This window comes from Xyrauchen texanus, chromosome 18, assembly GCF_025860055.1.
Source record: "Xyrauchen texanus isolate HMW12.3.18 chromosome 18, RBS_HiC_50CHRs, whole genome shotgun sequence".
Lineage (NCBI taxonomy): Eukaryota > Metazoa > Chordata > Actinopteri > Cypriniformes > Catostomidae > Xyrauchen > Xyrauchen texanus.
The window spans coordinates 22,044,422-22,067,297 of NC_068293.1; the positions used below are offsets into that span (position 1 = coordinate 22,044,422).

At 39.8% G+C, this 22,876-nt stretch overlaps 1 protein-coding gene and 1 non-coding gene across 2 annotated transcripts; both read right to left on the minus strand.

The window, feature by feature from the left end:
* Window positions 1–273: 273 nt before the first annotated feature.
* Window positions 274–355, minus strand: trnas-cga (transfer RNA serine (anticodon CGA)). Its single transcript has one exon. It is a non-coding gene; the product is annotated as a tRNA-Ser (tRNA).
* A 2,296-nt stretch (window positions 356–2,651) lies between these two features.
* LOC127659339 (caveolae-associated protein 2-like) lies at window positions 2,652–20,940 on the minus strand. Its single transcript, XM_052149117.1, has 2 exons — window positions 20,279–20,940; window positions 2,652–4,625 (listed from the first exon to the last, which is right to left on the minus strand). Exons 1-2 carry the CDS (start codon window positions 20,810–20,812, stop codon window positions 3,744–3,746), a joined length of 1,416 nt encoding a protein of 471 aa, XP_052005077.1. The 5' UTR covers window positions 20,813–20,940; the 3' UTR covers window positions 2,652–3,743.
* Between the last annotated feature and the right edge of the window lie 1,936 nt (window positions 20,941–22,876).

The window sequence follows — 22,876 nt, forward strand, 5'->3', positions numbered from 1 at the left end:
GCAGTAATGAGTAGTTGTGAAGCCCTTCACACCATCACTGCTGAAGCCCAAAAAGTTGACTACAGTAATGCTATTGCCATTACATTGCATTTGCTTAGTTCCATCAAGTGTTTTGCTTTAAAAATTCATCCAATGTTTCAAAACATGACAGTCCCACAATTTTAATTTACTCTTATTTTTTATTTACTTGGCGTAAGTTTCAGTTGAGTTGAGTTTCTCGGTTTATAGAGCTTTTACAACAGCAATTCGCAACAGTCAAAATACAAAAACCTTCGTCACGAACAGGATTCGAACCTGTGCGGGGAAACCCCATTGGATTTCGAGTCCAACGCCTTAACCTCTCGGCCACCGTGACGCCATGATACTTTTTACATATACAAATACAACTATCTATCTGTCTATCTTGAAGTTTGTGATTAAATTCTGAAAATTGACCATATCACATATGATTGAAGCATCACGTTATATTTTCTGTGCCTAAATTAGAGGAAAATGGTATATAGCTGTTTAGATGCTGCTCACCGATGTCTTCAAAAACCTGCGTTCATCAATTTAGGATGAGATTCTTATTCTGATTATCTACAAACAAACTTGTCATGAACCGCTAATCCTAAATACAGCAAAAAGAATGACTGCATTATAATGAAAAGTAGGTTTTCATATGCAATCAGTGACACATAATAATAATACTTTTATCTGATTAAAAATGCTAAGATTATCGCCTAAAGAGCCTATTTTGTGATATGCGTCAACTAGCAGTTGATGAAATAGCAAACTGACTGTATTTAGCCACACAGTGGAGACAGCAAGTGCAACAAGTGCTAAACTTACCAAAGGCAGTATCACAAACCAGCTTATGTGAGAAGAATGTTACAACTGAAAAAATAGGCTTAGGAAAGTTTGTAGGCTATATGAATCACTTTTATTTTTAATCAAGTTTATTTTCTATCCTGCGTGGTTTCATTTTCTTCTTTAAATAAAAGTATCATAGTACAGTCATTAATTATTTTTTTAAGATATTGTTTAGACATTGACAGGTTTTCTCTGATAACGACAGTTACACAACAACACCCTGGTAGCAAACAATGCCGATCACTCCAGTGTTGCTAAAAATCAGGCCTAATTTTTAATTCAGCATTAAACACTGCACTTATTATAAAATGTAATTTCCCCTTCCTAATTTAAGTGGGTATCTCCCAATTGAGAGTATCCTCTTAAAGGCATGAAAAATCACAGCTACAGACCTCATATTGGTTTAACACCTGCAGTGCTTGTGGTCTTAATCCTTAAATTTGGAGGGATATAGTGCATGCAACCAAGTGGGGGACAACCAAGCTAAATCCCAGGGCACCCCTTGGGCAGTCAAGGGCCCCTGGACACTGTCCCCATTGGCCCGGTCAGTAATCCGTCCCTGTTGACATGGCAAAAAGGGAAATGCTCTGTCCACTAAATACACTATAGCAGGTCACTAACATGTTCAAAAAAACTTGTTTCTGAAGACCTCTAGACATATCAGCATGCAGATCTTATGTAACACACTTTTACTGCTGGATACATTAAATAAATAAATGTTCTCTTGATATTTAGCAGAGTTGATTTAGACAAAATCCACCAAACCCTAACTAAATTGTCCTTGTCTTCATTTTGTTTTGTCATTGTCTGTTGATAAACATGACCAGGTAGGAGTCCTAACCCCTGCAAAGGCAGGATGTAACACCAACAGGGAGCAGTGTGGTCAAAGAGGTTCTGTGAAGAGGACTGCAGGCAGCACACCTGTAGAACATGCAGGCACTCCATACCTCCGCCAACCCTGTGGAAACCATAGCCAACAATCTGTCCCCATCTCTCCTTTCTGCTTCCAGTCAGTGTAAAATGAACTGCGGAGACTGCCATCCATCAGAACCAGGAATGCACCTTTCTCACCTGGTATGTGTGCGTGTGTGAGTGATTGCGTACTGAGTAGTTCAGTGTGAGATGGACGTGACCATCTAGACTGGATCTGGTACAAAGCTCAAGCAGGTACTTGATGGTTTCTTCGATGGGAAAACAATAAGCAGAGAGTTTGGCTTTAGTTTTGAAGTATATTCAGCAGCAAATCTTGTGTATATCTCTGAATGGCTAAGTGCTTCTTTCATCTGAGATTTATTTACATTTTTGTGTCAAGGAGAAGCTGAAACTTTAACATCAGCTATATAAAATGTTTGACTTTACACAAAGACTTCTGCTTCATTGTATGTTTGTAATTGTCAGGCTGTATTTTTGCGTGTCCTTGCCATGCTACAGCAGTAATTGAAGGTTACCATGTAGATGGCAGCCAGTTGTGCTCGCTTTCCCCCAGAAACATTGTTAACAAACTTCCCACAAAGCCAGACACCAGTGGCGGTCTGTGAGGACATTTTTCGTTAAGGAAAATATGTAAATCAGTATTGAAAGATCAAACCAATAAAAGATTGCAGTGGATTCAAATATCATGTTTTATTAGCCTTTATGTGTGTCTGCTGGTAATTATGCTTCCATACACAGATGATCTCCGCTCCGGGTTATCTTGATGACTACCTATATGTTATAATCTTTCTGATCAAATTTCATTCAGCCTCAGTTTTGCCATTTGTGGTTGCATTTTTGACAAAAGCAGATAACGTTGAGTCATGTGAAGATCCATTTTGATTGGTCAGTTTATTTATAACATTATGATAAGCAAACCATTGGGTGACAAAGGCAAGCGCCTAGGATGGCATCACATGGGGGGGCGCCGATCTACTGAGCCAATAAGTATGTGTTCAATCTGAGTCAAACAATATGCGCCCGGTGGGAAAGAGAGTTCAGGCTTTGCAGTTCAATAAATTTCATGTTATTCAACAGCTTCCACAGGAAAATTTAGTTATTTTGCTATTTCATTGTGACCAGTTGTCTAGACTGCTGTACCATTCTCTGGACCTTTTTACAGAATCTATTTAAATGGAATTAAGAACATTCTTAATATCTGAATTTAGTATAATATGTTATTTATTACATCATTACATTATATTTGGGATTAATTAAAAGTTATATCAGCATACATGCTATTTAACATTAAACAAGCTTGGGGACAAGATGCCAGTGGCAGAAGCGAGTAACACTGACCCCATTTACACATGGTATTAAGATTTACCTTAATACCATGTGTAACCTAAAAAATTACGTTTTTGGTGATCTGGTCACATGTGGTCAGCGCTAAATAAAGCGCTAATTTCAGCACAACACCGGCAGCAGCAAAGTGCACCTCACCTGTCATTCAACCGCTGTGCTAAAACAAGAGTTTAAACTCTTGTCAGTTAGGAGCAGCTTTGAAAGGAAATAAACATCCAATCAGAAAATGTAAAAAGCAGATACAAGCACGAGAACTTCATGGATCTTCTTCAGTGTGTCTGAAATCAACTTGTACAGACACATATGAGAAGCCAGAACATCTGCAGCTCAGGTTAATACAGGTAATCCACTAAAATAATGAGCAATTCTGCTCGATATGTTGCTTTTGTGCCATTTTTTTTTTGTTGCTGCTTTCTTTATCTTTTCTGACACACAAGTGGTCACAGGAGACAAATTTGTTTGACCAGGTTTAAACATTGATGTGTCTCAACTGACCACGTGATCGGATCACCCAAGATGCCTCTTAATACCAGTTGTAAATGGGGTCTATTATTCCCAAAGTCTCAAAGTAGATTGAAGTCATATGTATAAAGATTAGAATGCAACTAATAAATTTAAGAAGTTTGCTCAACAGTAACGGCAGTTGACATGGGAGGAGCAGATGCTTCCCCCACAGGTCTTGGTTCTTTCTCCTCCTCCTGCTCCTCCAACTCTCCCTCCTCCACATTTTCCTCATTGTCATCAGCATCATCATCTTGTCTCTCCACATCCTCCTCAGCTAGATTTACAGAGGGACCATTATCAAGATTTCCACCCCCTTCTGTAATAGACACCTCACCATCTGCGCTGCCTGGAGTCGAGGGAGTGTGATGGCCACCTCCATTCACTTTCTCCCCCAACGAGTGTAACTCAGGCAGTGGCAATTCACCATCAGGTCCCCCTATGGAGGGCACCTCTACTGGGCTAAGATTCCTGGGTGAGCTCTCAGGCTGCTGAGAAGAGTCAGCATCTCCATCTCGTACCTTCTTGATGTTGAAAGTCATTGGAGAGACTTTGAAGGATGAGCTCTGGGAAGTGGGACTCTTCGGGTGGTTCGGGGTGAAGCTTTTCTTGATCTTCTCAAGTCGTTCTGGAGGTACAATCTTGTTGATTTTCTTCTCGATGCTGCTTCGAGAGAAGGCCTTTTTCAGACTATCCACCTTCTTCAGACTTGAGCGCTTGAACTTGTCTGCACGAGAGCGTTCCAGACGTTCACTTCCAAAGTCTGGGAGGCTCTCCTCATGCAGATCTACCAGATAATCTGTGCCACCCTCTGCCAGGGGGCTTGCTGCTCCTTTGTCCTCCTCCTCATTAGAGGAGAGGCTGATGGTCTGCAGGCCTTCGTCTTTGGAGCAGTTTAGATCAGTGTGTGGAGTTGGTGCAGATGGAACCATTTCATCCTGAAAGGTGGCCATACCATCTTTAGTGAGCAGAGTGGAGGGGATTTCATTGTCCTCCTAAAATTGGAGAAAAGGAAAATTTATTTTTTAAGAAAGACTATAAGGCATTTGAATATGTAAAGACCTGCTTGTAATGCTAATTGTAGATAGTTGTCTAAATATACTACACTGGAAAAAGAATTGCTAATCTAAAAATGTGCTTAATTTGGTAACATATAAATGAAATGGTTTGATTAAAGTCAAACAAGTTATTTAATACCAATGAATCAACCTGACTAATGTACATTAAGTTACACAAACAAGGCTAATTTTAAGGATTAGATCAAGTAAATATAGCTCCTTAAAGGTCATGAAACTCTAAATGACATTTTATCATGTGTAACACATGATAGAAGACAAAATAAGTATCCATTATTTTTTTATTTTAAGATGAAAGTGTTTAGTTTAGGGATTTCATGCCCTATTGTTGTCTTCCGGGTTTAAAATCAACATGATGTGACGTGTCCCTGTACTATAGTGCATTGTCGTCAGCATCATCAGTGACAAATAAAAATTAATGAGAGTGTGTGGCCTTATCCTATGAGAACGGGCTGTCTCATGATTATTCATTAAACCATGTGACCAGCGCTTCAAACCCTCAAGAGCTTCAGTGTCAGTTGACAGAGTTGATCGTGTCTCTCTCTCGCTCTCTCTCTCTCTCTCACACACACACACACACACACACACACACACACACACACACACACACACACGCACGCACACACGCACACACAGTGCTGAATATTCTCTTATCACCCTCTTGTCCTCAACTCTGCCCTCACAAATGCAAACCCCTGACACATCCCTCTGCCGATATGGCTACAGGAGTTACGATTCACACACTTAAGGAGTCAAATGTATATCTGGCCTTCAAAATGGGCAGATTAGCAGGACAAATGGAGATTTTGCATGCTTACCTGCTCCCTCCTAATGGCACTCAGCACACTCCCAGTAAGTCAGAGTCTGCACCCTATTGCTGCAACTTAGGCTGTGTCTAGTTTTGAAGGCTGCATGCTCCGGAGGTCACATTTGACAACCACAACCTCATTTCAGAAAAGCTAGTAGGACACTCCGAATGCAACCGTCTTTCACAGGAATTGGGAGGATGCATCGTTCATTGGCACTCACAACACACAATTCTTTGCTTCAACGGAAACACACATAATTTCTTTATTTTTATTTTTAGAATTACGCAGATTGACCCGAAAGTATGATGTTCAAACGCAAGTAATGTTAATTCCCAGGTTGAAGTACCTCAGTAGATATGTGCAATGTAGAAAAATATGTATAATTATAATAATTTCTAATGTAAAATTAAGTATTATAAATATAAAAGAACAGTTGCAAAATCCATTTACTTTTCTCTCTACTACATCATTTACCTCAGGGATACCCTTCTCACTCAGAGCGCACGCGGTTACATGTGAGGCGTGATGTCATAGCAATCTGTTTTCGTTAGGGATGGGCGGATCGATACTATAGTATCGATACTTCCGATACTGATGTGTCCCCCACTGGACATTTGTTATTAAAATAAAGGTATTACATTTGACCCCACCAATCCAGAATATTAGGCTACATCTGAACTATTTAGAAGCTGAAGAAATAAATCAGATATTTTAGTCTGTATTAAAGATGCAGCATTATTAATATACATTCAAAGCACTCACAGTTGCTAGGTATAATTATGCATTGTAAATTAGAATAACATCATAATGGTAACCTGATTCCCATGCCCTGCCCTTGTGCACAAAACACAGTGCCATGAACAAGGTGTTGATCATTTGCAAATTGCAGTGAAGGAATTATTACATTTAACAAATAATGCCAATGTCATTCTGACTGATACTGTAGATGAAGAACTTTTTTCCAAAAGATAAATGTGTTTTATAGCTTTGCATTGTGATAGATGTAAAACAGCAACAGTCCATTGGGATGGTACTTTGGGTACTTTGTTAATGTTATGCTTTTGAATACCCAGTAACACCCCAAGGGCACAGATCCAGTCAAAACCTGTGTTAACGCTGGGATAACCAGTTTCTTCATGAGCACACGTACAGAATAACACCCCACAGTGAGATGGAAACTAGAGATGGGAGTTCTGTTAGTTCTTGTATATACTGTAAGTAGCAGCATATCATTTCTGATAACCTGGTTCATATTGTATATATATTATATATTTGGATTCTATTTCATCATTATTGATATTGTGAAACTTAGGCTAGACTATGATATAATTTTTTTCAGTCAACAATACAATTCAGGACTGTATTTTACCACAAATGTTTACTACGCAGAATACATTTAGTGGTTTAGCTGAAAATATCTGTAAAATTGATTCCACAATATGTTGATTCAGTTCAGATCTATTTAGTTTGTATCTTGAGGGTCTTGTCAGATGAAAAGTGCATATTTTAAATATCTATATACTATTAACAACGGTTTACTAAATACAATCAGAAACTATTTACAACTGTTTACAGACCTACAAGCAGAAACTAAAATCAGATAAGCCTGTAGAAAGGACTGTAAAGTGATTGCCTAATAAAGCAGAGCTGGAACTACTAACTTGCTTTGACTGCACTGATTGGAGTGTTTTTGAAGCTGCAGCCACAGACCTGGACAAGCTCATAGATACTGTGACATATCAGTTTATGTGAGGATATGTTAATTCCTTCCTAGGACATTTTTATCATTCAATAACAATAAACCATAGTTTACAGGAAAACTCAGACAGCTTCGTCATGACAAAGAGGATGCTTACAGAAGTAGGGATAAAATATTGTACCACCAGGCCAGAAACACACTGACAAAGGAAATATAGGAAGTATATAGGACACCTCCCATTCGCACTGTAAAGAATAAACAAATGAGTGATGAACGTAATGTGTTTTACTGCAGGTTTGAAAAGCCAAGTCTCACACCCATCCCCCGTTCACTTCACAAACACACTAACACCTCCTGGAACCCCGCTTCTCCCCCTCCTGTTACTCAACCTGCACAGTGGTCTGTGAGGAGGATGTGCTTCAAATGCTCCATCATCATTCCGGTCCTCCCCAACAACAACAAAAAAATCACAATACTTAATGACTACATTATGTGATTAATCCAAGCAATGAAGCAATGAAACTTCTTGAATCAGATTTTGTGAGAGAGATGAGAGAGAGCGAGGGAGAGCGTAAGAGGGAGAGAGAGAGAGAGAGAAAGATACAATCAGATCCCACTTTAAGACCACAGTCTTACTCACACAATTCTATGTATTCACTTGTCCTCAGTTCAGGCAATTAAAAGTGAAAATTGGAGATTCAATGCAAAACAATTCAATTCTCTCTAGTTCGACAGCGCAGTCAACCTCTGCTATGCTAAGCTCTCGAGCAAAAACAGTTGAAGGTCCACAGATGGCCCTCTAAGTATTACTTTCCCATAGTCTTCACCACAATGCTACAAATTGGGGTCTTTGATAGCACATTGCTTTGCCCGGCATCTCACTGAACTGTGGGTTCAAGCCAGTTGGCTATTGGCTTCCATTTATTCTCTCCACCTGGAGTAAGGCCAAAGATTCTCTGAACTTCTTCCACACATCATAAACAGGTAACGGATGAGCGAGCAAATGTTTTTTCTGGTGTGTGCATGTGTGTGTGTATTTCGTGGTCTTTAAACAAAAATCCTGCCAAGTGTAATGAGGCATCACATGTGGGCTGTAAGTCACGTGTTCTATGTCTCCATACCGGTCACACACACACGTGTTGTGTTGTGCAAGTCAGCATACGGGCTCTCACGTCTGTGGTCATTAAGTAATTTGAGAGACTGGTTTTGGCCTATCTGAAGGACATAACTGGACCCCTGCCAGACCCCCTTCAGTTTGCTTACCAAGTAAACAGGTCTGTGGATGATGTTGTCAACATGGGACTGCATTATATCCTGTAATACCTCGACAGACCTGGGAGTTATGCAAGGATCCTGTATTTGAACTTCAGATCAGCCTTCAAAACAATAATTTCTGGTCTTCTTTTAACCAAACTTACATAGCTCTCCATGCCAACCACAATCTGTCAGTGGATCAATAGCTTTCTGACAGATAGGTAGCAGTTAATGAGACTGGGCAAAATCACATCTGGGACACTCACTATTATCACTGGTGCTCCTTAAGGATGCATTCTCTCTCCACTGCTCTTCTTCCTGTACATGAATGACTGTACTGCAAAGGACCCTTCTGTCAAGTTCCTGAAGTTCGCAGATGATACAACGGTCATTGTTCTTATCCGCGACAGTGTCGAGTCTGCATGCAGATGGGAGGTTGAACAGCTGGCTGTCTGGTGTGGTCACAACAACCTTGAGCTGAACACACTCAAAACAGTGGTGATGATAGTGGACTTCAGGAGAAATCCCCCAGCACTCCCCCCCTCACCATCCTGAACAGCACTGTGGCAGTAGTGGAGTCATTCAGGTTCCTGGGCACTATCATCTCTCTGGACCTGAAGTGGGACACCCACATAGACTCCATTGTGAAGAAGTCTCAGCAGAGGTTGTATTTCCTTCACAAGCTGAGGAAGTTCAACCTGTCACTGGATGCATTGAGTCTGTCCTGTGTACATCTATAACTGTTTGGTTTGATTCAGCCACCAAATCAGACAGAAGGAAACTACAACGGACAGTTCGGACTGCTGAGAGGATTATTGGTGCCCCCCTGCCCACCCTACAAGACCTGTACGTCTCCACTCTGGACCCCACACACCCTACCCATTCCCTTTTTGAACTGTTGCCCTCTGGCGAGCTCTACAGAGCACTCAGCGGCAGGACAGCAGGCACAAGAACAGTTTTTACTCTCTGGCCATTTTCCACATGAACAATTAAACTGTCTTCAGGACTCCCATAGTGCAAACTTTGTATGTATATTACCACTTGCACATGTACATACACCATTCAATTTTATATGTCCTATTTTTTGTATGTCTGTTTATACTCTTACCTTGTTTTATATTCTGCATCTCACTATAATGGTCTGTGTGCACTTGCTTGTTTCTCCTATCACACACACACACACACACACACACACACACACACACACACACACACACGTAGTGTTTCCATGTTTTATGGGGACTTTCCATAGACATAATGGTTTTTATACTGTACAAACTTTATATTCTATCCCCTAAACCTAACCCTACCCCTAAACCTAACCCTCACAGAAAACTTTCTGCATTTTTACATTTTCAAAAAACATAATTTAGTATGATTTATAAGCTGTTTTCCTCATGGGGACCGACAAAATGTCCCCACAAGGTCAAAAATTTCGGGTTTTACTATCCTTATGGGGACATTTGGTACCCACAAAGTGACAAATACACGCTCACACACACACACACACACACACACACACACACACACACACACACACACACACACACACACACACACACACACATGTTGTGTTTCCATGTTTTATGGGGACTTTCCATAGACATAATGGTTTTTATACTGTACTAACGTTATATTATATCCCCTAAACCTAACCCAACCCCTAAACCTAACCCTCACAGAAAACATTCTGCATTTTTACCTTTTCAAAAAACATCATTTAGTATGATTTATAAGCTGTTTTCCTCATGGGGACCGACAAAATGTCCCCACAAGGTCAAAAATTTCGGGTTTTACTATCCTTATGGGGACATTTGGTCCCCACAAAGTGATAAATACACGCTCACACACACCCACACACACACACACACCATTGTGAACATGAGCACATTTGGCAATAAAGCTCATTCTGATTCTGATATACATTCAGAATTTTATGACCTGAAACCATATTTGTTCAGAAAAAGTTTAACTTTTCACTCATCATTTGAGTTCTTTGGTGAAGCTGATCTTACCTCAGATTTTATACCATTCTATATACGGTATCATTTTGAGTTTACCGTTCTGTATCACCGTTCCTTAACACTTGTTTGTCAGGCATGTGTCTTGTAGCATGTTAGTGTAGAGCAGTCAATGGAAAGGAGGAGGTGAGAACCAGCTTGGTGATATAAATAATATTTTAATGATGAACTTAAACAAAAGACAAACACACACACACATGACGGACATGTCCGTAAACTATCTCTCTCTCCCACACTATTCTCCGCAGTCGGCCTTTATCCCTCTCGGAGGCTTAATTAGCCTGATAAGGGACCGGGTGTGTATAATTACAACCCGGCCCCACCCTCCACCCTGCCACAGGTGATAAATCAAGACATTTGCTATTCAGATTTCAACCTTTACCTAAATACGCAATGCCTTATGAGCCTCAGAGAAAAAGAAAGAGGAGGAGGAACTAGAGAGAGTGAGAAAACTTTTGAAAACATTGTGTCACATGCCGATACCCCTGGTTCAGTGTGTAATGGGAGTCTGGATAATTAATGTGCATCACTGGAGGCCTCCGGATTTTTTGGAGTGGAAACATCGAAATAGATGAGTGACTGGTTTGTGCATGTGTGTGTGAGCCTCGTAGGACCTGAACAGACAGCACAAGGGTAGGGTAAAACACAGGAAAGAAACAGAGGAAAGACAAATATAAGAACAATAGAGGAGGAGACCATTAGAAATAAAAGACACAGGAAAAGACACAAAAGGAAGGATGTGTCACTAATGGATGACCATTGTGTTTGAACTGAAGGGAAAGTGTTATTGAGATCATTTGAAGGGAGAGAACCACGATATGGAATAATATAAAATTACTAAAATTGATTAGAAACTGACTAATAAAAACATTATCTGTGTAGTAAAATTAAATAAACTGTTCATATTTATCAGACAGGACAACAGGCTGGAGGACACCAAATATAATTAACAAAAAAATTAGTTATTTTTGCCACTGGAAAGAAATTGTTAGTGTTTGTTAGTTAGGCATGGCAAGTTTATTTATATAGCGCATTGCATACACAATGGCTACTCAAAGTGCTTTACATAAAAGGATAAAGTAAATACATGATATATATATATAATTTTTTTTTTTAAAAAACAGTAAAGAACAAAAAAATAAGGATACAAATAAAATACATTAAAAAAGTAACAAATATAAAAAAATGAATAAAACGTAAAAAAGAATAAAGCAATAAAATTATGCAGTATAATCGGTAAGAGCAGCACAGTGCTCAGTGAAGCAATGCACAGCTGAACAGATGTGTTTACAGTCTGGACTGATGTGGTTTCTGTTGGAGCACATCTGACCTTTTCAGGAAGCTAGTTCCAGCTGCGGTGGCTTAATAGCTAAACAGTGCCTCACCTTGTTTTGACAACAAGCAGTTTTGCAATGTATTTAGGACTAGGCCATTGAGTGATTTATAAATAAGTAATAGTACTTTAAAATCAATTCTAAATGTATCTGGAAGGACGTATGAGGTATGTACGAGGACTGGAGTAATACGCTCAAATTATTTTGTTTGGGTGAGAATCCTGGCAGCGCCATTCTGAATGAGCTGCAGGTGTCTAATGATCTTTTAGGAAGCCCATGATAAGTTCATTGCAGTAGTCCACTCTACTTGTGAATAATACATGATCAAGTTTCTCTAGGTCTTGACTGAATACAAAACATCTTATTCTGGCTATATTTTTTAGATGATAGTAGGCTGATTTAGTTACTGCCATGCTGTGACTACTGAAACTAAGGTCTGACTCCAAAGTGACACCAAGATTCCTGACTTGATTTTTTGTCTTTAGACCCCTGGAGTAAAGAGATGATGTTAGTGTTAAAAAAATGCATATTTATTCTACCTATATATATCTATATCTATCTACTCATACAATAGGGGTATAATTCATCATTTTGGAAGGCTGAATTCATTTTTAATACATGTGGTTTAATAAAAAGCCTTAATTGAGTTAACTAACCTCTCAGAATTAAATCTCATTTATAATTCTCCTGTTACATTTACTCCAGATGAAAAACTGCTTACAAATGTTGATACGTGTTTACAATTAAAAGCCAATATTCACATCACAGCTGTGCCCTATGCACATACTATCAGTAGTCTACTCATCTCTCTTCTTCTACCTTCCTGTCTCTCCCTTGGTGTGGTATGTTCTCATCCTGAGATTGTTATTCTACAACTGTCAATTCAACATGGTAATAAGTCATTATTATCTGCACATGCTTTGATTATCTGTTTGTGGCTGCGTGACAATGCGTACAAGACTAAATTTCAAGTTTTTCTTTCCTCTGAATTAGCCCCATTCACATTAGTTATGCTGACTTACACAACACAACACAACACAACACTTGTGTGTGTGTGTGTGTGTGTGTGACTGGTATGGAGACACAGAACACGTGATTTACAGCCCACATGTGCTGCCTCATCAGACTAGGCAGGATTTTTGTTTGAAGGCCACCAAATCCACACACATGCACACACCAGAAAAAATGTGCTCGCTCATTCGTTACCTGTTTATGATGTGTGGAAGAAGTTCAGAGAATTTTTGGCCTTACTGCAGGTGGAGAGAATAAATGGAAAGCAATAGCCAACTGACTTGAACCCACAGTTCAGTGAGATGCCGGGCAAAGCAATGTGCTATCAAAGCCTACAATTTGCAGCATTGTGGTGAAAACTATGGAAAATTAATACTTAGAGGGCCATCTGTGGACCTTCAACTGTTTGTGCTTGTGAGCTTAGCATAACAGAGGTTGACTGCATTGTCGAAATGAAGATAATTTAATTGTTTCACGTTTCATCTCCAATTTTGAATTTTAATTGTCTGAATTGAGGAGATGTGAGTACATATAATTGTGTGAGTAAGATTGTGGTCTTAAAGTGGGGTCTAATTGCACCCCCCTCCCCTCTCTCTCTTTCTCCTTCTCCCTCTCACAAAATCTGTTTCAAGAAGCTTCATTGTCTCTGCCTGTCTGGATGCTTGAATTAATCACATGATTAGTCATGCTCCCTCAAGTATAATTTTTCTAATTAAACAGTATTTATTTGAGTGTGTCTGATAACACCTACACCTGTGTGCACAATTTCATGTTCACAGGGCTTGACATGTGACATTTCAGAGGCTCATTGTACCCAACCTCCTCTCACTTAGCACACTGGCAAAAGAGAAGATCATATGCATCTTTTTATCTTTAGAAGAGTTTGTCAAAGAATACCCTCAAATGTAAATAATCATTTACTAGTTTTTAAGTTTGTATAATTGAATATTGAAGTCAGGGAAAAAGAGAATGGGTGTGGCTTGGAGTTTGCAATTCATTTCTGCATGAAAAAACCTAGTTAAACTCCTAGCTAAGAACCTGGCTAATCTCTTGCAATCTATACTAATCGTAGCCCTGATTCTAACCATTTTTAACCTGAAACCCAAATACCAGTCTAACCAAACTCTAATCCCAATCTTTCCCTATCTCTAATCTAACTCTAACACTAAACTTTATCTGTACCTAATGCCAGACCTATGCCACTCTAATCCTAACAGCAGTATAACTATAACCCCAATCTAATGCTAATTCCAGTCAAGCACTCTTCTCAAAGCTGAAGTGTGTAACCTCTGTGCCACTTACACCACTGAACGGAACTGCAAAAATAAACATTGTTTTCATTCAGTCTACCGATTATGCTACCCATCTGCTGACTGAACAAACAGATTGTCCCAACTCATGCCATTGGTAGAGTCAAAGATGTTGTGTCGGGCTGGATGGGAAGCAAACTGTTTTCGAGGAAATTAACCTACGATTGGCTCATTTATAGGTTCATAAATTGGGATAGGGGAAAGTATTTTAACACTGAACAAGTTACACACTTCAGCTTGGTTAGCTACACACTTCCTAACCCTAACTTCAGTCGGATCCTAACCCTGATTTTAACACTAAACCTAATCAAGCCCTAACCCTGATTCAAGACACACTCTGATTGAGAAAGAGGTGGAGACAAATGCAGGGGTTATGCTAAATTAATTGAGGGTAAGTAGCAGAAGTGTTTGTTTTAAATTAGCAGGATGCAATAAGTACACTTCTGCTGAACTTTCATTATCATCTACATTAAAATTGCTTTTCCAAGTGAAAAAGTGAAGCATCATAAACACATCATGTGGATGATAATAAATCTTTGGATTCATTATATATCCTTGAGAATTGTAAAGAGTTTTAAAATACAGAACAAATAAATGTAAATGTTGTATCTGGTAGCTGTGCATGCCTGCTGTGAGTTTTTTAGTATAGAGATATAGGGAGGAGTTATCAAACCAGAAATCTAGTACAGAGTGCTAAAACATGCCCAAGCAGAGGAGAGCGCTCTCCCCCATTTCATATATCAATTTGTTTTCCACTGTTCCCTTCTCACTTCACTCTATCTGTCATGCTTATCTGCTGTTTCCTCCTTCACTACAGTACATTCTTCCATTGCCTTGAAGTAATATCATGCTTTGTTTTCAAATAATTTCTTTCTTTCTTTCTTTCTTTCTTTCTTTCTGGCCATACATGGTGCACTCACTTTCATACTTAAATCACTCTCCCTCCTTCCACCCACCCACCCAACTCTCTCTTTCTCTCAAACTTCTGTTGAGGTGAATCTTTATTGGTAGAGGGTTGAGCTCAGGGAAGCCTAATAAGTCTAGCTTAGTACAGTACAGTGTTTAGAAGTTAACATGCACTTCATTGTGGGTATGCTAACAGCACTATATCCTAAACAATATGACAATAAACTTTTTCTGATTTGGAGTCCACGTCTGCCAATGTTCAGCGTTAGAACACTCATGTCATCAGGACATCAACAATGAGAGAAAATCAACACAATCCACATTCAAATTAACATGAATGTTCTTTGTAGTTTAAACAAAATGAGATAATATATGTGCCCTAAGTCCTCATGGTGGCGTAGTGACTCGCCTCAATCCGGGTGGCGAAGGACGAATCTCAGATACCTCTGCATCTGAGACTGTCAATCTGCGCTTCTTATCACGTGGCTTGTTGAGTGGCTTACTGCAAAGACCTAGCACATGTGGAGGCTTCACGCTATTCTCCGCAGCATCCATGCACAACTCACCATGTGCCCGACTGAGAGTGAGAACCATATTATAGCGACCATGAGGAGGTTAACCCAATGTGACTCTACCCACCCTAGCAACCGGGCAATTGGTTGCTTAGGAAGCCTGAATGGAGTCACTCAGCATGCCCTGGATTCGAAATTATGACTCCAGGTGTGGCAGTCAGCGTCTTTACTTGCTGAGTTACCCAGGCCCCCGAATGTATATAAATCTTAAAGGAAAACATGCTTTTTTTTTTTTTATTAAAGAATGAGGTTTGTTGTGTAACCCTGTGGGTTATTGTGCCAAAATAATGAGCCTGAATGTTTTCTAATGATCAGAATCTGCTCTTCACTATAAAAAGCTCCTTCATATAATGAGAGGGCCAGTAAACACTGGCTCTTGGATTGTTTCCCTTCTGAGCACACCCCCATTCCATTCAAAATCCGTATGATTTGAAATCTGTGTTCTGTGAAACGCAAAACTAAGCAAATGCTGATGGACCGGTCAATCATAAGGGACATTTGTTGGATCTGAGCAGTTACATTATCACAGTGAAGACATTCCACAGCACCACTGGGCCAAAATAAACCCTGAAAAATGTTCAACAGGATTTCAGAGGCTGAATGAATGAGGGGAATCAAAGCAACTACAAAGGTGTAAAAAATGACAGTTTTCAAATATTTTGTGAACGCCCATTGCAGAGACAGCTCTGCCAAAATGATCCCTCTTTCCAAAAAACTTAATAGTAATAAAATGTGTTTTACGACTATCATAAAGGCCTCATGTTTGCCATCTATCATGCTGCTTGCCAAACTTGGCTTCGGTGAAGACATTTAAGGTGTATGTTGCCGTTGATGAGCACACACCACTTTTAGAAAAGCTGCCAGATGTCATGGAAACATGCACACAGAACCAATATTTTTTTATCTGAGATTAGCAAAAGCAGCTCACAATTGTTTTTTAATAGCATAAGCAATGAGCAGTTGTCTGAACTATTGCCTCCAAAAACATGAACACATTTAAAGGCCCTTTTACAAGTGCTGGCAACCACAAACACACAAAGGCCGAAGTGTGTGCAGTGAAGAGCCCTAGCACATAGAGCCACAATTTTCGAGAATCTACTCTGAGGTATTTTTGCGGACACTGAAATAGCAATGATGCATTAAACATAAACAAATAGGGGCCTAAATGGGCAGTAATTATTGAAGATCATTAGAGCTTGTTAGGGGAAACAAGACAGTTGACCAGGGTGTGTCTCTACACACACACACACACACACACACACACACACACACACACACACACACACACACACACACACACACACACACACACACACACACACACAGAGCCAAATTCAGCATGTTTACTCTTTTTCTTTCTTTCTTTCTTTAGGCCCTTGTATTTTCAAACCACACCTTCAATCTTGAAATGCCTTTGCACAGTACACAGAAAGTTTGTTATTACTGCACAGGCTGGGTGAGCACCATTAGATAACAAAAAAAGAGAAAATTCACAACCAAAGAGGAATAGAGCTCTTATTCTTCCAAAGCAAACATTTGAGATTAAACAGTTTTGTGACAGCTCTCCTTCATGTTTGTGTTTCATATTTACTTAAAATGTCAATCGAGTGTCATAGGGGCGGTCACTCGACAGATCAATGCACCATTGTTTTCGTGGTGTTAATATACATTCAGGGACATCACTTTCCATGAACAAAGAGAAAACAGAAAAATGAAGAGATGGAAAGACAAAACAGAGGAAACAAAAGTGTTTTTACTGACACTTTCTTTTTAGTGTAACTCAATGAATTACAGACTGTTGTATTGATCTTTATATTATAAAATGTGCAACAAATGTGAAACATCACCTGCCACTACGATGCCAGACAAGTGAATGTCAATGTCCCATCAGAAAAATGAAAAGTACTGTACATACTGTGCTGTTTTATCACTCTGTGGGGTGCTTTACCACATGTCAAAGTGTTCAATCAAAATATTCTACATCTACAACAACTGAACAATCTAGCTCAGTGGCAGAAAACACTTGACAGTATCTATTAGCAGTTTCAGACACACACACACAAGTGCCTCTCTGGGACTTACTAAACATATGTGCCTCTCTGTGATTATAAAAATATGCATTTGTCCCTCAGTACACTAACAACATGAGTGCAGCAGAGTTCTGACAAACTAGCTGCAAATTTGCCTCTCATTATTTTCATATGCATATGAGGTTGTGATTCGCTACAAAAGTTTGCCGAAGTGTGCAGCTCTTCACCAGTAGTGGTTAACCTGCAGCAAACCTTGGAAACAATGGAACATTTTCCAAAATTTTGTAGCAAAGCTCATTTGCATGTGAAAAAGTTTAGTGGCAAATTTGCCATGAACTCTCAATTTTTGTAAGGGAGCCCATATAAATGAGTATGTGTTTGTGTACATATTTAGCGACAAAGTGTCCTCAAAACTGAGGTAAATCTGTCAAAACATCCCTTTGGGGATGTCCTTCTTTGGAAAAATATTCACATGTATTTGTATTTTATGTATTTTTTTTTTATATCGAAAAATGCTAAACGTTTTCTTTTAGGGTTATAGCAGCACAGTTGCATGAACTAATTTAACTAATTTGTGTATGACAGGCATCACTTTGGCCAGCTCCAGCCCTGAATACAAATGACTGATATATGTCAGTAATATGCTTCCCTCGTTTCGTTCTAAACCCTGATGTTTTCTTTCCTCTGTGGTACACTAAATTATTTTCCCTATTAAAAGCATTGATAGGTTTAGGGTTTTTGTAAGGAACTAGACTTTAGGATTAGATTTGGGTTTGGGGTTAAACTAAAAAAAATCATAATTACATTGTTGGTTTGTTTATTTTTCTCAATGGGAGCAGAAGTTGTAAGTTTCTGAATGAGCCAACTCGTACTATTTATGTTTTACCATCGTACTTATGATCTAGAGTAAGTTTACAGTAATTATAATTATAACACACACACACACACACAAAACAAAACAATAGAAGTCTATGGTGTGTCCTCATTTAGGTGCATGTGAGCTCTCCTTTTCGGCTATGTTCCCAAATTGCAGATATTAGAGTCTACTGCAGGCCTGCACTCATGCCAAAGTGCTTTAATACCCTAAATACAGGGTGCATAACACTTTGGAAACTCACACGCTACCAGTGATCTAAAATGGAATGTTTAAGAGTGAGAATGAGCATTTCCCATCTACCCTCACTGTTCTACCCCACGTCCCACCCTTCTGACAGCTGGACTCTCTCTACACTGATGGAGTACTCCTATTAAAAGACATAAAGCAATTTCCCCCCAAAATCCTTATAAACAAGGGACTGGTTTCCCTTTGAGCATTTAGCAATGTAATCTTTTTGAATGAATGAGCTTAAAGTGAGACTAAGAATATGTTAACCTCAGCCTGTTTTGGAAAACACTGATGGACAATTAAGCATTTTGAAAAAAGAAGAAGACTGTATTGGAGACTCATAGTGGCTCAAAACCTATTAACTAAAGGCCTTTTTGCCTTACAGAGATGTCTTCTTATGGGAAATGAATGCATTTGAGCCATTTTCTGCTTACTTATTTAGTTATTTAGAGTGATCGTGTGTTGACGTAATGTGAATCCGGATAATTAGAATTTCATAACAATGCTGCCTGATAAAAGGTTTGGTATTTTCATATCTATTCAGTTTATCTCGATATCTTTGCCATTTAGCACATTATGGTATTGAATAACATTAGCTTCAGGAAACCTCTCAGGGATAATAAAAAAAAAGAAATGCCTCTACCTGCTACTACAAGTTAAAGATCATTGTCCCAGCGTGTAGAGCTGCAAGTGGCTCGCTCCAGGGCAATCAGATAAGAATACTATTCTAAAAAGCAAGTGCCTGACACAGCTGCTTAAATCAACATGACGCGCCCTTCAGATTAACCAACCGCCATAAAGTATAATAGCACTTCCTGATTGCGTACAATGGTATTAACTAAACATACAAAGCTCCTCCCTACAGGATCGCAGATTAGAGCAAACAAACTAAACCAGAAGTCACTAAGCTGGTTTAGCCAGAACACCCGACTTAACAATCTCAGTTTGTTTAAAATGTTTGTGAGTTTTATTTATTTTTTGCAGAGTTAATTGTAATCAAAATGATTAGTGGACATTATTGTAAGAAAGATGTTAGATGTTAGAATTTTGCTGGGGCACACTCCTTTACAATGCAAATCAATACAAACTCAGACACACACATCAATTGCACCTTCACATACAAGCATTCCTCTGTACATACTTCAAACATTTCACTCCAGCTGAAGTCACAGGGAGAATTCCCATGCACTTGTTGAGTTTCATTCAAGATGCACGGTCAAACAACAGTTAAACCCTCCAAAACCCCCCAAATCAGATTTTTTTCTGCTGCCATTTTGCACATCCCCTTCCAAAAATCCCAATTTTTGCTATTCATTTCTCTAAAGGATCTAAAAAAAAGCATGTAAGGCCGAATTTCAAATATATATATGTTATTGTAAATAAATTAAAAAAGTTAACTAAACTTTATTACTTTAAGCCAGAATTACTTTAAGCTAGATGGACATATATTTGTAATCTAAGCTTCCTCAAGTGTAGAAAGACACAATTTTCCATCTCTTCTGCTTTGCTTTGTCCACTTACCTGAAAGATGACCACTTTAAAGTGGTTCCTCTTGAGCAGATGGGTGTGGTTGGCTTCCAGATGCTTCACCTGGCTGCTCTGTCTATCCAGACGTTCCCGCACCTCCTTCACATTGTTGCTTGTTTTGCGCGAGCGCTCCAGCAGCTTGGCCACGCTGTTGGCCGTGGACATGTGGCTCTTGGCGAGCCGGGTCACGTCACCCTGCACCACCCTGACTGCCCCCTCCAGCTCAGCCTGTTTCTTCTCCATCCTCTGCTGGTTCTCTTGCACTGACTCGATCATCACAACCAGCTTGTCGAGCAGAGCCACCACCGTGATGGCGCTTATCTGGCCCCCAGTAGCCGTGGGGATGGTGGGGGATTTGGAGCCCAGGCGGCTGAGGGTGTGAACGGGGGAAGAGTGTGCCGACCTAGGACTGAAGCTCGAGATGAGGAGATCCTGAGCATCCATGGCTGGAGCAGGTGGAATCGGGCTGCTCTCCTCCCTGGGTAAGGTGGCTGTGCTTTGCTTAGCGTGAGAGGAATCTTCACCCATCCTGGAGTCAATGCTAGTGAGTAAATGGGATTCTGCAGAAAAAGGGTTTTGAAGAGTGTGGTTGGATTGACTGACATACACACTCTCACAGGCACTCTCTCCTGCCTTGTGCGCCTCTCTAAAACAGCATTCCCAACACTCTTCTTCAAAACACTTCACACACCCTGGGGAGGAGCCTGGTTGCTGTGGTAGTTAGCCCAGCCCATCAGAGTAATGTGAGCAAAGTGTCAGTGATGTGTATGTGTGTGAAAGTCTTCCAGAGCATGTTGCACAATTTTAACAGGCAAATTTGAATGCAATTTCAATATAGGTTTTCTATTCAAAATGAAGCATGTTTTTGATAGTGTTTGTAACTTCCCCACACCACACAGAGTGTACACCCACCCAAATATTCGTGATGAATCTCCTCTCCTAAGCTGTCCCTCAGACTGGAGAAATGTCACATGTTAAAATGAGGAAATCAGTGAACTCATCTGTACCCCCAACCCCCCCCCCCCCCAACACACACACACACACACACACACGTTTGGTTTCCATGTTTTATGGGGACTTTCCATAGACGTAATGGTTTTTATACTGTACAAACTTTATATTCTATCCCCTAAACCTAAACCTACCCCTAAACCTAACCCTCACAGAAAACTTTCTGCATTTTTACATTTTCAAAAACAAAATTTAGGATGATTTATAAGCTGTTTTCCTCATGGGGACCGACAAAATGTCCCCACAAGGTCAAAAATTTCTGGTTTTACTATCCTTATGGGGACATTTGGTCCCCACAAAGTGATAAATACACGCTCACACACACACACACTTTACTTATTTTTTATGTGACATGAGCCACCTGGTAGGTAGCTGTGCAGTGTGTAAACCTCACTCCCCTGGACTCAAGAGATGCACTAGCGACTGATGCTAGAGGCTGTAGCCTTTAGCCTCTTCATTAGCAAGCCCGCCTGCCTCCCATGCCGGAGATGCTGTATCGAATCCCGCTTGGAGTGGGTTGAGCAGGACCGGTTACAGTGGTGTCGTGACATGGATGGGAGTAAGGTTTAGGGAGGTAAGTGTAACGTTAGCCAGCTGGTAGGTAGCTGTGCAGTGTGTTAACCTCACTATCCTGGCACACTAGTGACTGACGCTAAAGACTGTAGCATTTAGCTTCCTCATTAGCGTGCCCACGTCCCATGCCAGAGACGCTGGTTTTAATCCCACAAGGAGCGGGTCAAGCAGGGCTGTTACATTTACTTATCTATCTAAATTAGGACATACCATAGACTTCTATTGTTGTTAAATAAATTTAACTATAATCTTGATAGATTTACCTAATCTTCAGAAGTGATATGATAGATGTGGGTGAGAAACAGATCAATATTGAAGTCCTTATGTTCTACCAATGGCTGAGTTTGGAATATCATACTACCATACTACTCATATTATTTATGCCAGTAGAAGTAGTAAAAGTGGTCTGGATATTATGCCATTCAGAACTCCACTATCTCCACTATCACATTCTTCTTCGTTTGTTTTTGGTGATTTGCATTCTTGTGCATACCACCACCTACTGGCCAGGGATGAGAATTTATAGGAAACAGTAAATATTGATTTTAAGTTTAAGAAGAATTTAAGATGAGCACTTATGTCAGATAGAAATGTCAGATAAACAAAGCAACCACAATACATTATTGACACACAGAGAGACAGACATAGCCAAACAAAATATTTTACAATACAATTACATTTATGCATTTGGCAGACGCTTTTATCCAAAGCGACTTACAGTGCACTTATTACAGGGACAATCCCTCCAGAACAACCTGGAGTTAAGGGCCTTGCTCAAGGGCCCAACAGTGGCATCTTGGTGGTGCTGGGGCTTGAACCCCTGACCTTCTGGTCACTAACCCTGAGCTTCAACCACTGAGCCACCACTGCCCCCAATGTTAATTATTCTCAGGCAAAACAGAGTTAACCTGCAGTGCAAAATAGCAGTACAATAAACACAAGACATTCAGCAGACAACTCATAGTAATAATAATTTAGTGACTGAATAATATATAAATGCATTATCAT

Coding starts and splice junctions, on each gene's coding strand:
- LOC127659339 (XM_052149117.1), bottom strand. CDS start 20,812: ATGGGTGAAGATTCCTCTCACGCTAAGCAAAGCACAGCCACCTTACCC. Junction 4,626..20,278: donor TTAAAGTGGTCATCTTTCAG/GTAAGTGGACAA, acceptor CTCCAATTTTAG/GAGGACAATGAAATCCCCTC.